Genomic DNA, 16,747 nt, shown 5'->3' on the forward strand with positions numbered 1-16,747 from the left:
TTCAAGTGCTTTAAAAATCAGTGAAATATAATTTAAGACTCCCATAAACCAAAGTTCTTTAATTAGCATAATTGCACAGTGTCAAGACAGGGCTGAGCTAAGGTAATTTGAAATTGTAGTTATGTTTCTTACATCCTAACATGCTCAGAATTATAAAATTAAATGAGCACTTATTTCCTCTGGGAAAACTGTATAATTTTTCTTCTTTTAAGCTTGAACTGATTTTATACGCACACACACACACACACACAACATTTGGAGATGAGGTGATTGCTTCTATCTGCTATCAGCTGAAAAGCATGGATGGAAAGGATGTGGAGATGAAATCTGCAACAGGCTTTACAAATGATGTGCCATTTAAAGCATGTAAATGAGAAGCTCCAGTATCATTGCTCCCCTGTCCTGACTCCAGTCATACCAGAACTCTGGAGAGGATTGTAAAAGCACCGGTGAGATTTTGACTTCCAGATGAAAGACAACAAAAAATCAGATTAAATCAAATGGAAGTCCATCTTACCAGAAACCAGTTTTCTTCTTCCATGAAAGCTAATTTATGATCAGTGTATTGAGGGATGTTTAAGTTATAGCTAAAGCAAAGCAAGCAAGCAGTGGAGAAGCCTTTTTTGACAGAAGGATCATATACTAGCCCTTTCTGACCCAAACTGAACTCCTATAGAAAGCTTTGTCTATATTAAAATATTATCAATGATATGACTCTGAAAATGTCACTTATTATAATGTATAAATAAATTCCTATGAGATTAACAAAATTTGTAATAGATTTCAGTAGCATTACTCAACTCTGACAAACTTTAAACAAATGCATCTTGAGAAGGATACTATAAAACAGTATTTTAAAAGAATTTGGAAGCTCACTTCGGAGCAACAAGTATTTCAAATGCTGTCATGGTCTGAAAAGTAACTTCAACAAAATTCTCTGCAATAAATCTCTAATCTGTGAACCATACAGTTATAGGTATCCTTGTTATGTTTAAAATACATTTTGCTGCTTTTGGTAGTGTTGTAGCACATGGGAGCCATTGAGATGAAGCTGAATTGATCAAGATCTCAAAGACTAAACCAAATTTGAAGTTCAGCTTGCATATAAACAAACTGCAAGTTAAGGCCTATCTGTTTTATGTCATTAGAGTGAATTCTCCCTTTTTTGCTTCCAAGTGATTGATGGTACTTCCTGGAATATAATGTATTTACTACTTTTTAATTTTTCCAAGCTTTCCAGAGGCCTTTGATTCTTCTGAAGAAATAGAAAAGCAGCTAAAAACAGTGTTTTGGTTGCTTCTAGATTCATACAGAAGTTATGTATGCTTTTTTACAGCTGCCTGTTATAAAACCCAACAAGTCATCAAAACCTAGACAACCAGTTCCATTTATCAAATCATTAGTTTTTAGCCCTGAAAGCCTAAGGAAGAAGAGAAAGTACTGAAGGCAGGAGTACCATGGACCCCATACCTCTTCTACCCTTTTGGCTGTGCCAGAACAACCACTTCTGATTTAGACAAGTCTGTATTCACTCATGTGTTGGGTTATTCCAGACATGAATCAGTTCCCACATGAATTCAGGTGTGGGTCAGTTTGGTGTTGCGGGTCTGAAATAATCTACTGGCTGCCTGCTGCTGACAGACACTTACAGAAGGCGAAGTCTGACTTGGCCATGGAGAGGAGGTAAATTATGAGAATTTCATGGGGAAAAAGACAGGGAGGGGATGGGGTAGTGGTGGTGGTTGGGTGGCAGGAACCCATTTTTGTTGATGCAGAACACTAAGGTGGTGCTGTGTGGCATTGAGACCTGGTAATGCAGCAAGAGAAGGAGAATGCCTTTGGCAGGAGGCTGCCTAAGTTGCCATTGAATGCTCATGAAACTCTGCTCTCCTGAATGTAAACCTATTTCCACAAGGTTTGCTTGCATTTATGAAGTATTATCATGACTGTGAACTAGAAAGAGAAAATGCTAACAACCACAAGTATTCAGTCTTTTCCATCCCAAACCTATCAGTACAGCATATCCTTTCAAGTAGTTTTTTAAAAAAGAGATTCTAACTCCTTAAGGAGTTAAAGGACTGTTTGTGTACATTTTTCTGGTTTGTACACGTATTTTCACTGGAATGATTCTGTTTGGGCTAGACATATTTGTTTACTGGAAATTAGGAGGAGCATTTCATTGCAAGATTTTTTTTTTAAGATTAAAAGAAATAAAACAATTACTGTAGTTTGTGAGTACAAGTGGCTATGACAGGTTACTGTAAGCCAAGCCTGTTTTTAATTTCAGACTTATCTCTACAATCATATTTTAATAATGTGTTTTGGTTTGCCAAATAATGCCTTTGCCACACACTTTAATGAGTCTTCCTGAAGATATTAAGGCTGTCCTAATACTCTTGTGAATCAAGCTCACATTAAGGACGGGATTTTTGAAGAAACAGTTACCAGCAGTTGTAAATAAAATACTTAGAGTTTTTTTTATTAAACAGCCCCTGTCTGCATGTGTGGAATATAGCAGAAACTGTAATATGATTTTCAAGGATGGATACAGTCCCTGTATAATGCTGAAGTGGCACTTCCCAGCTGCCTGGCAGCATCACGGGCTGTAATATTGGTAGATGTACATAATGTGAAAGAGATTAAACCTCAAAGATTAAACTTTTTCAGTTGTTTCTATAGAGTAGGACTTGCTTTTGACTTCTTTTCTTGTGAGATACCTGAACACAGAATGTTTCTTAGTATGCAGACTTTGTCACAGATATTTAGGTCTCATTTGTGAACAATCTCAGTAATGTTCAGGAATTCCCACTCTTCTCTCCCAAACTTTTCACAATGTAAAGAAGTCCAAACATGTTGTGCATGTAGACAGTATTAGGACCAACAAGTTTTGGTTTTTCTCCATGAAATATTTACCTAAGTTTTAATATTTAATGACAGCATATGATATTGAAAGCAAGACCTACCTGTTTTAACAAAGTAACTAAATGGTTATTTTTTTTTTGTTGGCTGCATCAGTTTTGTGTTGAAACTGTAGCATTTTAACTGTGAGCATGCCATGAGTGTCTTGGAAGGGTTCTTAGTTTGCTTTCACACAAATTAACAGAAGTGCTGTCTCGGAGGAGTCACTGCTCCTTGTAGTGGGATACTTCAAGGAGTAACCATGGAGATAGTCAAGTAACGTGGCAACTACACGGGGCAGGTCAGAAATTATGTACTAGGTAATCTCAAACTATTAACCTGCCTGTTGTCATCTTAATTTCCTGAATGCAAATATCTGGAGGCTTTACTTTAGGGCAACATTTCTAACTCAACTTCTCAAAATATATTGACAAATCTATATTGGACTAGCACTCAACATTATCTTCAAAAGAAGCAAGGATGCTCTTTAGCTTCAAGGGGCATGCTATTATGGGTTGTGAGATTCATTTGAAATGCTAAAATTCAGTTCTGTTAAATGCTGCTTATGAACTGACAAAGACTGAGTTTGGTTTCTTCTGCTGCTAAAGAAAAACAAAGCCAAGGTGACAGATCGTTAATCATGAGATGTCAATGCAAGTGCTTTTTTCAGACCATGTTGTCACTGCTCCTTTAGAAATGGGGTGTAAAGCCTACAATTAGCATGTCTTCATTAGATTTTGACCTTGAAATCTGAAAGGTATTTTGTTCTTACTGGTAGTGTACATCATACCTTAAATTAAAATGAATCATCTGAGTGGAAGTTACTTTTACTTAAAAACTTCCCCAGCCGAAGAGTTCAGCAGTGCAACTATAGTTTCAAATAATACTCCTTTGGTGCCAAGATGAACATAATTGAGGTGATAAAGCATTTTTTCCCCCCAGAATTCAACTAGTTATTAGGGTTGGTGGCTCCATAATTGGTAGCTAAAAGCTACCTTTAAAATAGTTACCTGATGTGTTTTAAGATTTTTTTATTGAGTTGATTTTTTTTTCTGCTAACATTTACATCCTATGTTTTGCTAACATATGATAATGTGGTGGTGCAAAACCAAGCGAGGCTGCCAGCCTAGCCTGGCTGTACTGTAACTCTAATAGGAGCTACCTAAAGCCTTAAGATGACTCTGGGGAAATTCCCATTATTAGGAAAAAAAAAATCACTTTTAGGGCAATCAGGTGTTCGAATAGGCTGCCAAGGCAGGTTGTGGAGACACCATCTCTGAAAGTGTTGAAAAGGGGTCTGGATTTGGCAGTGAGTGTTACGGTTTAGTGGTTTAGGGATCTTAGTGGCAGTGCAGGGTGCACAGTTGGACTGGATAATCTTAAAGGCCTTTCTTTTCCAGCCTTGACGATTCTGATTCTACTCCATGTGCGTGACCCCGGTTTGCATGGGAGGGCGGCAGAGCAGCGCTCTGAGGCGGCCGGGACTGACGGGGTTGTTTTCCCACGCCAGGAGGGCCGGGTTTGGCTGCCGGCGCTGGCGCGGGGCCCGGCGGGGCCGAGGGCACGGGCCGGGCCTCTCAGCGCAGCCCGCGGCTCCGCGCTCCCCGCGCCGGCCGCTCAACGCCGCCTCCGGATCCGCCTTCTCGCGGCACCGTGCGGCTGCTGCCCGGCCAGGGGCGAGGTGGGCACCGGGCGGGCGCTTCCATGGCTCCCTGCGGGGGCTGGGCGTTCACACGCGTTCATTTTCAACCGCGGTGCCGCTCGGCTCCCGCAGCCTGCGGGGCTGCCTGGCGCTGCAGGTGAAACCGCTGCACCGTGCGGGGGTACCGGGGACCGGTACCGCGCGGGCGCTGCCTGCGGGGGCGCGGGCGGCGGGCGTGTGTGGGCTCCGCCCGCCCTTCCGCCGCGGCGCCCCGCCCCGTCCGCCGCCTCTGCCCGCGGAAGTGAGCGGAGCGGGGATGCGGCCGCGCCGCCCCGGCACTCCGAGGTGAGAGGCGCGGCCGGGCGCTGGGGCCGGGGCGGCGAGCGAGCCGGAGCCGCCGCTTGCGCCTCCGTGCGCTGCCCCAGCCGCCTCCCCCGCGCTGCCCCGCGGCCTGCGCTACGGTGCGGGCGGGGCCGGGCGGCCGAGGGGGCTGCGGGCGGGGGGCGCTTCGGGCAGGCAACGCTTCCCTTCGCCGCTCCGCTGTCTCCCTCCTGGCGCCGAGGATGCGGGTGCGGGCAGAGCGGGGAAGGGGGGGGTTACTTGGGGTGAGGGTTTATTTTTAGGAGCGAACGCCCCTCCCCGGGCGGGACGAGGCTGTTGGAGGCGCTGGTGGCGAGGGGGAAGCGGCGGCGCTGCTCCTCCGTGTTGCTGGAGCTGCTGGGCGGCTAATCCTAATCCTCATCCTCGGTGGTCTCTGACAGCTCTGCGGGCTCTCTGGGTGTGCGTGTGCTGCTCTGCGCTGGGCAGCCTATACGGCTTTTTTTTTTTTTTTTTTAATGATTTTTTTCCTCTTTTAGCGTTGGTTTCTCTTGCAGATGTTGCTGCAGGTGGGGGCAAAGGGAGCACTGTGATTGCCTGGGATCTTGGGGCATTTCTCTCTTCACCTTTCCGCTCCCGCTCCAGCGCTGCTGTTGCTAAAGACTTTTGTAACTATCGACTCAAGTACAATTTCGATGGAAAATGAAGGTAAAGGTCTCATCAGAGTCACTGACTTCATTGGAGCTAAGAGGATTTTTGCATGCAATTTGGTGACAACTCCTACTGGTGCGTGTGTATGTTATGTTTTACCGTTCCAGGGGTTCGCAGGGTTGCTCTCGTGTGCTAATCTTGTGGTAGGGATTTTGATCTGCATTTCGAGGTTTTAAGATTTGTAGCATCATCGTTTTCCGTTATTTGTGCTGCTGCTTGTTGAAGTGTCAGAGAGATTTTATTCTCTCTTCATATACAAAGTATTTATTGTGCGTTTTAGTGCTCCGTGCGTTTGGAATAGAATTATTTTATTTAGGCAGAAGCTTTTTAGCATTAGTTGCTTGGTATTTTCTTAGATTATACGATTCTCTTAAATTTTTATTTCAGGGTGAGATTGAGGAGCATTAGTTGCATTTTTTGTTGAAATATTTTTTGTATTTATATGTTCTTGAAAATTGCTCAAATTTGCTCTCTTGGACAGTATTTAATTAAAAAGTGATACTGAAGTTTTGAGTACTGAAAAAAGTTGCTCTATTATGCTTTCCCCTTCTTGTCTAGTTTGGAAATTACTTAATCTGGGGAGTTATTTCAGTTTTCTCCTGTTGGCCTTCAATTTATGCTCTGGGAACCTTGAAAGCCCCTTTGCACTGTGACAGTGACTATGAACTTTATGGATTTGTTTTTTTTTTCATTTTGTATGTTTCTCTTTCTGTTTGACTCTGTGTGTTGAAAATCTCTAAAATTTATTTTTATTACCATTTGTATAAGGGAAGAACTATTGATATCCCCCCCCCCCTTATGTCATCACTATTCTCTGAAAATGGGTGGGGATTTAGGTGGCTTCTGGATTTGCTCTGCTACAGGTTGTTACATGACATGTTAGATGTCCCTTTTTCTCCCACCCCTCTCTGAAAAGAGGAGGGTTTTTTTAATTGTTTGACTTAAATGAAGAACTGAATTGAGATTGAGGGCTAGACCTAAGTTATTTTTTATTATTGGATATTTTCCTGTTTTGAATTATGGTTGTCGTGGATGCCTGGAAAGTTGTGTCAGTTGTGAAGTCTAACCCATATTGAAAACTGTGTATGTAGGTTGCTATCATCTGACATTTCAGAATTTTCTTCTAACTTTAAAATCATGTTATAATATTTTAAATTCTACTGATCATGGCCTCCAGCTGGGTATTTGTAAGAAGAGCATGGACCTTGTTAGGTAGCAGGAAATTTGAAGTGCACAGAGCACCTCCAGAAGATTGGCCTTTGTTTTCAGAGGCTGGATAGCTGACAGAAGTGGGGTCAGTGCCTTTGCATTTCTGTCACTGTTGCAAGGGAAAGGGTTTTGAATGGGCAACGCCCAGGAGGGGGGGAAGGCAAGCAGAGATAATACCGCTGAATAGAATCACACTTAAGGGGAAAAAAGTATCTGTGTGCCAAAACCCCAATGGTAGAAGGACTTTTAATGCCTTACAGTTCTGTTGCCAAATAAACAGTGTATCATAGATGGAGTGCACAGTCAAGTTGTGTGTGATAGTGTGGCTCTGTGTTCTGTTCTTCCAAATGCACAAAGATGACATTTCTTATGGAATAAATGAACTATACATAAAAATTAGTGTTATTTCTATGATAGAAATAATACTAAAAAAGGCTTTGGCTAGGGAAAGATACTTTAAAATATGATCAGATGCATATTTCAAAGGCAGAAATAAAGGCTGGGGTTTAGTGAGGGTTTTCAAAATGGGGTAGGCTTATGAGGGTAGGAGAAAATGATGTATGATAAAAAGACTGAAGTGGTTCTTTGAACACATGAATTACTTCTTCTCCACTATTTCTTCTCCCATATCCCTTCATCTCATAATTAATTGAGTCTCCAGATGGGCATGGATATTTACAACTGTGTACTGTCTGTTTTGGTGTTCTTGGTATTTCTGAGCCCTTCTTTTTCTATCACTGTGACATTTTGAGGCAGCTAGACACCAACAGCTTTCGTATTGGAACTTCCCAGCACTCTTGATGTTCTTTAATGTATTTTTTCCTGGCTGCAGCTGAAAAATCTTTGTAATCTTGTATAACAAAGATTGCATTTAGAATATTTTTAAGCTTTTTTTTTTCCCTCAAGTATGTGTTTGGAAAGTCTTTTAGGTTTGGATATTGAACAAGAGATGGCAGATTGTAGGGTTTTTTTCCCTCCTGTATTTGAATGAATATTCAAGATGGGGAAGTGATGAGATGGTTAAGAAATGTGATGTTTTTCAGTGTTAATTCAATACTCATAAGCAGTATTATGTGTTTCTGTCCAGACTAATTGATGTCTTGTCCCAAGACACTGTGGTTCCCGTTTCTTGTGTTGGATTGCTTGAACTTCCACAAAAGTTCATGTTTCTCATGGTAAATGGGGAAGAGAGGACTTCCCATCATAGGAAGACTTCTGCTTGATCATAAGCCTATGATTTAGAGGAATGATGTTTGTATTTCCATTTGGAAAGAGTGAATTTTGTGGCTTCTTTCCGTAAGAGGAGCTTTTTCTTAAACTGTAGGGAGTTAAGGAAATCTTGCATAGACAAGACATAATTTTGTAAATTTTGGATCTTTCCATTGAGACCTCTAGGCCATTTGAAGTAATTTTTTTGTAATGTTTTCTAAAATTTTTTTCTTTCTCTTATCAACATCTTGTAGATTGTGATTTAGGCTGTTAGTTTGAATCAGGATTACCTTGTAGAAGTCTGCCTTTTAGCAGAAAAATAAAGAACAGGTTTCATAGACTTTGAGCTTCTTTGAGGTCAGACCATGACCACAAATACAAATTGTTAAACAGGAGTCCTGTTTTGTTTTCAAGGCCTTTAGGTAGGATTTATTTCCATATCATTAAGACCTGAATGGAAGAGGTCAAAGTAACATTTTTCTGCAAAAAAGATTTTCCCAAAATCATATGGAAGGTTGGTACAAAAAATCAGACGAGACTTGCTGCATGTAATAAAACATTGTGTGGCGATTCAGAAATCCTCTTTACTCCTCATTGTTTTGAGTCCTAGTTAGTTTTAGCTAATCTTCAAAGATGATGGTTAACCTCAACCTATGGTCCATAGTAATTTTAGGATAATTTTGATGATTGGATGAATAGGGAGATGTAAGTGAAGACTGTTTTATTTCTTAGAAAAGGGTATTTTAGTTTTTCATAAAATCCTGACAGATCAGTAATTTTTGTCTTGTGCTGGAAGTTGCTGTGAAGTGCGGTTGAATTTCCTAGTGAGTTTCATGGGTGGTGGTTTTTAGTTTTGTTGGGTTTTTTTAAATGACAAAATTGGGTTTAGTTGCTAAGCTATCAGATTGAAGATCAGTGAATAGATTTTGGGTTTTGGGGGCAGTGAGTTTTAGCCCCCTGGACTGGCTCATCACGGATTAGGCAGCTCTAAGTCCTAAGGAAGGGGTGGAGCTGTGTACATGCCACAGACAACAGAGGGGGGAGGGATGCCTGCGGCAGCAGGGGCTTGAAAACAAATTAAATGGTTCCAGAGTGGCATCATCAGTTGTTCATTAAGTAATATCCGAAATAATCAGATTCAAATTTGCAATACGTTGAAATTTACAATACCAATGTGATGGAAAATGTTGGGAGGTTCTGAAATGGACTTGGTGTTACCACAGCAGTTCAAGTTCCTTTGGGAATGCAGATGATTTCTAAACAAATTAGTAGGTGAAACAAAAAATTTTATGTCCATTGGTTACAGTTTTTTACTATCTACAGCTTGTAGAAAGCTAGAAACTAATACTTCACACTTATGTTGGCACAAGTTACATCTTTTGAAATTGGAGGTTAAGGTGAGAGAGGAGAATTTTTCTCTTTGAAAAAAAAAAAGTGTGAGTTTTTACTCAAGACCAATTCTATTCCTATATTTAAACAGTACTTTGATAACTTAAGTAACTGCTAAATTATTATAGCTTAGAATTAATATGCATTAGAAACATGTATTTCCTTTTTAAATGAACAGTCAGAGTAACCTTTTAATCTGTTTGGTTGATGGAGCATTTGATAGTTTTAGCCTTTTCTTTCCCCTTTTTTCCCCATGCAGGTAACTTGGAAATGTTAATGTGTAATAACCTAGAAGTGATTTAACATGGTGTCACTTTGAGTTCAGATGTTGCAGAATGTATGTTTAGTTATTTTGCTCCCTTTGTAACTTCTTTACTTGCAGAGTCTATGGTATATATAATCTCATGGTGATGCAGGAGGAGCACTGCTGTAAGGAAAATGCAAACAAAATTAAAAGAGAAACGTTTTTTCTTGTTTTTTTTTTTTTTTTTTTTGGTGAAGAGTGACACACATGCAGTGATTTTGAGCATCTTGGGGTGCTTTTCTGTAGGATTGAATAAAAGGGTCTCCTTTATAGCTGAAAAAAGATCCTGCTTCTGAGCTGTGTTCCTGCACTAGTGTTGTGTTGTCTCTCATGGTTGTTGAGTTTGTCTGCCTTGCAGGCTTGGCAGAAGGTCAGCCCAGCCCTTCCTTCCCCTTGCCCTTGTTGGGCAGCTTTCTTGAGCTGGAAAATTGGATGTGTTCATGAAGTGTTCGGGTAATGTGGAAAAAGGTGGGGGACAGGAGTGAGACCTGTTAGCTTGACTCAGTTCCTGACATAATCACGGCTTCCATTCAGTATCTATTCACCCACAGACCATGGTGGAATTTTGCAAGAGTGGCATAAGTTAATAAATAGATTTTTAATTGTGAGATCTGCTTTTGATCTAGGGTAAGAGTTCAGATGATTCCTAATTGACATTGGGTGATAAAACTGACATTTGCAGTGTGGCTTGTAGAAGGCAGAAGGAATGATAAAGTTACAATGCAGAGAAGAGAGAGAAAACAAAATGCAGTAATCAAGGTATAAATTAGGGACAAGCATCTGTTTCTAGTTATTTGTTTTGTAAACATTCTGCTCCAAACAATTAGAAAGGATAAAATGGATAATGGGTTAACAGATGCCACCTACAGAATCTTTTAAAGAGGCTTCTAAAATATTTTTAAATCAAAAATTTTCTGCATGCATAGTTCACAAAAAAAAGGAAGAAGCATTGTGAATACACTGTTGCTGCTTTCTTGATACTAATCATAAGAAAATTTATTACCATAAGTGGAGTAATTATGCATTGAGTTATATTTGCATTTAAATTGACACTGACAGTAGTTTGGTCCTGAGAACTGTGGTAAACAGTAAGTTCAGTATTTTTTTACTTAGAAATTTATTTTATTGCATTATGAAGAGAGTGCATAGCTGTCAAAGATATAATCAACTGTGGGATCTTGAAGCTTCATTATTTTAAACAAATACTGAGGGAATATTTGTATTGCTGTTTTTGCTCAATGCCAGTACATGGCAACTAGATTCTGCATGTCATGGATACATTAACAGCACATCACAGGGTGATAAAGCTCTTCATTTTAGTGTTTGCCATTCAAGTGCCATCCTTGATTCAGAGAAGCTCAGCACTTCAGAGTGTTATGAGATACAAGCAGGCTTTTGGAGAGCAGCCATATGATCTTATTTCTAAGCTTAAATGTTCTCTTCTGGAAAGTCAGTGACTCTCTGGCAAGATAAATGACTGGTACTTAGACCCCAAGTTTTTTGGCCTTTAACTTGTAAAGGGCTTCCAGTGAATCAGGATTTAACCTGAAGCAGGAGCTATTTAGAGTCAAATGAGGTATGGCCAGCAGGGCTCTCTTCCTTGGTTGCTGAGTTTCTGACCTGATAAGCTTTGCTTTCATCGTGGCACTGGCATTGATTTGCTAATTTGGTGCGTGCTTTGGATTGTTTGTCTTTTGTTCTTCTGATTAGTAGGTAATGACAAATGTAAGAAATGTCCAAGCAGGCTTTTCCAGTGTTCAAGGAGTTTTTTTGAACAGGAAGATTGAAAACTGAATATTTTGGCCAACCAACTATAGATAGGTCAGGTGTGTTTGTCAATGCCTTTGTGGTAAAGCTGATGCCATCTCCAGTCTCTCAGCAATGAGGCTTTAAACCCACTGTAGTACATCCTCGAGAGTATGCATAAATGCTCTAAATGGTAAATCTTTTGTAGAAATGAAATAGAAAATGAGTTCGGCATTCTTAAGTTTCCCTGTATTGTACATTAAATAAGCCAAAGGAAGATAAAGTGGTGTGGGAGGTTTAGATAGATTTTTTTTTTTTTGCCATTACTCTGACAGCCAACAGCACTGCAGTCAGGTTGAGGTATGATTATTTTTGTGAAATGTTTTCTCTAGCTAGAGAGAGGGCAGTTGTCACTCACAGGGTTTGCAAGATTACCACACAGTGTATGCCGTGATTACAGCAAACTGCCCATCTTTACTCTTTGCTGGTAGCCTCAGTTGAACTAGATGTCCTACTTTGTTTGTTAAATTAAAGAAGACATGGGGAAACATGCTGAAAGAGTAAAATGTATTCCAGGTATGGAGACATGTTTTTCAGAGAGTGTTCTTGGACAGTATTTTTAGGACTTGAGAATAGTTCTTGAGGCTATTGTAGAGTTAATAAATTGCATGATAAATGGATCATCTTAGTCTTTATTACACTGCCTGAAGTAGATGGGGTTGGGGAAAGGTCGCTTAAATATTTTATGACTTTTAAGGTAGGACAAATGTTGAGATTTAAAATGGTCAGTGCCAGTATTTGATTTCTGTTTCTTATTTGATCAGAAATGCCAAAGTTGTGTGTCAAAGAGTATGGTTCTGCATTATGGTTGTCTCTTGGCCTTTGTGAAAGTCCTGAGCACTGCTGAAGTGGTACTGGGATATGAGGCAGGGGTCTTTTCAGGGTTACAGAGCAGCTTACCAGGTATTTCTCATAATTTGGGTGTTTATATTTCTTTGGTTAATGGGTGGTGTCTTGCCCTTTTTCTATAAAGTATTATGAAATGACACACAATAGCAAGGGTCTGAAAACTGTGACCTCCCAGGATAAAATTACTCTGCAAGGAGAACTCATTAATGCAAATCAGTGTTTTTCTTTCCTTCTGGCTTTTTTAGAGTCAGAACTTTTCTGTGTGAACTTCCTTTGATGTGGGGGCTCCTGGTAAATGTTCCTGTTGAATAGGAACAATTTTTTTTTTTTTGACTGTTAGAATACAGGACTGCTGCAGCTGTTTCCCCAGAAGTGAAAAATCATCACTCTTTTCCAGAGGAGTACATTCAGTAAAAGATAGTAGACAGTAACTTCAAAGCCTTCAAAAAGTATTTCTTTTTCTGAGCAAACAGTGCCTGGTAGAAAACAAGAGGCTCATTAGTTTGCAGACTTCAGTCTTTCATGGGGTGGGAAGGGACAGCTCTTTGCAGTGACAAGCAAAACATTCTTTTTGCAAATTGGTCGTGGGTGGGTGTTTGTGTCAAATAAGTGTTGGCCCTTCTTGTTCTGAAAGCCTTATTTCCCAAAGAGGTGTGTGTCAGGGTTTAATGCTCTCTGAGCAGGTTCTTTTGCAACCCGCATAAGGAGGGTGCAACATTGAATATTTGGGCAACAAAACAGGTGAAGGTCTGAAGCACAAGTCTCACAAGAAGCTCTGAAGCACAAGTCTCACAAGAAGCAGCTGAGGGAGCTGGGGTTTAGTCTGGAGAAAAGGAGGAGGAGAGGGGACCAGATTGCCCTCTAGAACTGCCCAAAAGGAGGAAGTAACCAGGTGTGGGTTGGTCTCTTCTCTCAGGCAACTCATGACAGGACAAGAGGACATATCCTCAAGTCATGCCTAGAGGAGGTTTAGCTTGGACATTAGAAGGAATTTCTTCCCAGAAAGGGTGATTAGACACTGGAATGGACTATCCAGGGAGGTGGTGGAGTCACTGTCCCTGGAGGTGTTTAAGGAAAGACTGGATGTGGCACTCAGTGCCATGGTCTAGTCACCATGGTGCTATTTGGCCATTGGGCCCTGATCTCAGAGGTCTTTTCCAGCCTAATTGATTCTGTGATATCAAATGTGTGTGTTTGAAGATACTTGATGTTGTGGGCTTTTTGATTTAGCAGAAGGACACATGCATATGATGTTTACAGTACATTTTATAAGTATAGTTTGTAATTAGCAAAATGTAGGCATTTCAGTACACAGTTCAGTTGCAGTACCAATGTGATTCCCATTTCCTGTCTCTGTAATATGTGCACCATTGTCATGCTGGGCATCCCTCGTCACCAGAAAGGATCATGTGGGTTGAGACTCCATCTGGTGCTCCTGAAATTTTGTGGTTCAGTGCATGTGGTCACTAAACAATGTGAGCCTGACCAGCATGGGGGGGATGCAAACTCAGACATTAGCATTCTTTTGATGAAATTGGGGAGAACCATTCACACCACCAGTTGATCCACTCAGCTGACTGAGGTGTTGATGCAAAGCAAAGGCCACCCTCCTGTCCCACTGTGTAGAGGCCAAGTCACCCTCTTTGCAACAGCAGTGGTTTGTCACACCCTGTGTTATTTCCTGAGCTTCGTGGGCGCCTCAGCCTCGCTCATCTCCTACAAGCCTTCTGTTACAGGGCTCTGTGGTCAGTCACTGTACTTGAGTAGAGTTTGAGGCTCATTTGAGAAGTTGCTGGCCAATCACAGTTGGTCTTCATGATTTAATCACACACAAGGTACAAACAGTCTGTAAAGATATAGCCTTTCTCAAGATATCTTCCAATTTTATGCACATAATTTAAGTATAAATAAATTAGTTCAAAAGCCAAGAATAGGACAGTAAAATCAGAGTTTACTTAAGGTAAATATGTAGCTTGACTGCATTTATAGTTTGTGGACTTGATTGCACTGAGTTTTATTTATTTTATTAGTCTCTGTGTACCACACTCAGCTGCTTCTGCCTGCTTTTTCTGCTAGCAGTACTGGGTAATTTCTCTGGAGATTTAATTCCTGTTAAAATCTGGTGGAGTCTCACAGATAAAATCGAGTCATTGTCGCAACCATGTTGAGTATTGCTGGTTTCAGAATGGTGTGAGGGCTCTTTGTGTGCTCCTGTCTGCCTTATCTCTGTTTTTGGAATCCTGCTATTGCTTCAGGGGCTTGCTTCTGGCTGTACAGTTGGTCTAGGATTTACTGTAACTATTAAGTGTGCCTAATGCCTTTTTTTTTTTGTGTGTGTGCTTGGCTTTTTGTGTCTTGTCATCACTTGGCCGTGGTTCTGTGGCTGGGACTTGTATTGAGGTTCCAGAAGCACTTTGCCTTCTGAACAAGAGGGGGAGGGAAAGATGGCATAAACATCTAGTGAGATGGGTATTTTTAAGGGCATTGTTTGCTAGTGACTCTGTGGAATCACTGTTGTGATGCTGAGCAATGATCTATTGAAATAGAGAGCTTGATAGCTTAAGAGAGATAAGATAGTTCTGCTTTAAAGAAGGCAGTTAAAAATGTGCATCTCCAAAACCTCTAGCCACAATGTCCTAATCAGCAGGAGAGGAGTGATTGTTCATATCTGATGGAACTGACAGAAAAAAAAGGATTGCTTCCATTCTGGGTAGTCTTTTCCTTAAAGATGCATTTGGCAGCCAAGAGTCTTTGCCTAGTGGGAACTGTGTGTCCAAAGTCTGTGTGCATCCACAGGAGAGTCAGATCTTTGTGCCATTGACATCTAGTTATCTCTAGTTCTGGGTGTTTTCAGGATTCCAGACAGTGCTGAAGAACACTTGGTATTTAAGTATCTTACTGCATGCATGGGTGTCTGTGTTGCCCCTGTGCACCTATTATCCACACTCTGGATGGTACAGACTTGGAGAAGAACATGCTTTGTAGGATCTGAGCTTTTTAAACCTTTCAGTGTATATCACACACAGCTTGATCATACAGAAAGTTCAGGAAATGGGAAGCTTGTATGTTTTAGTCTGGTGTTCAGTGAAAGACCTTTTATTTTGTTGAGCACTACTGGTTTTTTTTAGTATGGGGAAGGCAGATAAAAAAAGAAAACTAATTCTTACCGTGCATGAGGAAGTCCTTATTCTTTTGGGATCCCAGTAAAGAAAGGCATGAAAAGCAGATCACTACTAATAACTGAGAAAAAGCAATAGCAAGGTATAAAATCATCTGCCCTTTCTGATGCTGGGGATCCTGAGATGATACAGCTTTGGAAAGATCTCTGGTCAGGGCATAGCACATGTAGATCTTGTTTGCTCATTGTTCATTAGTACTGTTATGGGGTTTTACAGTACAGTCATCCATCCCTGATGGTAGTTAAATCTGGAATCAGAGCTTTGAAGTGTCCCATGGACAAAGTGCTCTAATATCCTTACCTCATTAATAAACCTGCAGTTCCTGAGCAAGGTGCCTGTAATATTTCAAGTGGGAAAGACCGCACACTGTACACATACTTAAAATGAAATGCACATTGATTAGTTACACATTGATTAGGTGGACATTCATTAATTGTGCTATTGATTGGACACAGCATGACTCAGTAACGATCACACGGTATCTGTGATAATCACGTACCTGAATGTGGGTCACTGACTGCTCACACAGTAATAATCTTACAGGCAGATCATTACAAATGAGTTGAAAGGTCTTTGCAGTACTTGTATGGCTTGAAAGGGGTTCACTTTTACAGGGATTGATGGGACAGATTCAGACAGATTTAAGTGAGCTGTTCAGATGGACCTGAAGATTCAGAAGGAATCTCAAATAATTAGAATTTCTTTCAATACCTCAACTTAAATTTCATTTTTTTGTGAACATCGGGGATTTTTTTTCATTTTTGTGGTTCTCTATAGTTTTGTTTCTCAACTACCTTTGTGTTTCATACTTGTAGGTCAGTTGAGGAGCTTTATATAACATTTGGAGGGCTTTATATTAGCTAATTAGCCAAAGTGTTCTGGTCACCAGTTTGTCTAAAAATAGATTTTGCTATGAGGGTGTTCTAGATTTTTAGACTGCTCTTGGTGAATATGGGTCCTTTCATTTTCTGAGCAAGAAGAGCTGAAATTGCCCTTAAAATAATTGTGAAAATATACTGATGTCAATGAGCCCTACTGATGGATAATGGACTCATCCTGCTAAGCTTAGAAAAGCAATGGTAGAGGTAAGCTGTTGGTACTTCATATTGGTCATGGTAGAAGGAAGTTAGGTAGGCTCTTGTAGCCTATGAGAAGGAAGAAACACTAACACATTGCTGTTAACTAGTTGACTAGATTTTTCTTCAGAGAAAACAGAAGGGAACTCTGAATTTC

At 40.6% G+C, this 16,747-nt stretch overlaps 1 protein-coding gene across 8 annotated transcripts in view; it reads left to right on the forward strand.

The window, feature by feature from the left end:
- ATP2C1 (ATPase secretory pathway Ca2+ transporting 1) overlaps nt 1–16,747 on the forward strand; it is a 62,551-nt gene that overhangs the window by 12,762 nt on the left and 33,042 nt on the right. Inside the window, exons 1-2 of one of the 8 annotated variants that reach the window (XM_064704771.1) lie at nt 4,795–4,885; nt 5,416–5,644. The exons of 2 other annotated variants lie outside the window; for them this stretch is intronic. Coding sequence is in view for 4 of the 6 variants with exons in the window: in XM_064704767.1 (XP_064560837.1) it covers nt 5,561–5,566 (6 nt within the window). In the remaining 2 variants the exon portion in view is untranslated. Of the gene's footprint in view, nt 1–4,794; nt 4,886–4,971; nt 5,110–5,214; nt 5,321–5,397; nt 5,645–12,369; nt 12,390–16,747 lie in introns of those variants that run through there. 5 more of the 8 variants (XM_064704767.1, XM_064704769.1, XM_064704768.1 and 2 more) reach the window with 5 other exon arrangements.

Source organism: Zonotrichia leucophrys, chromosome 2, assembly GCF_028769735.1.
Source record: "Zonotrichia leucophrys gambelii isolate GWCS_2022_RI chromosome 2, RI_Zleu_2.0, whole genome shotgun sequence".
Classification (NCBI taxonomy): Eukaryota; Metazoa; Chordata; class Aves; order Passeriformes; family Passerellidae; genus Zonotrichia; species Zonotrichia leucophrys.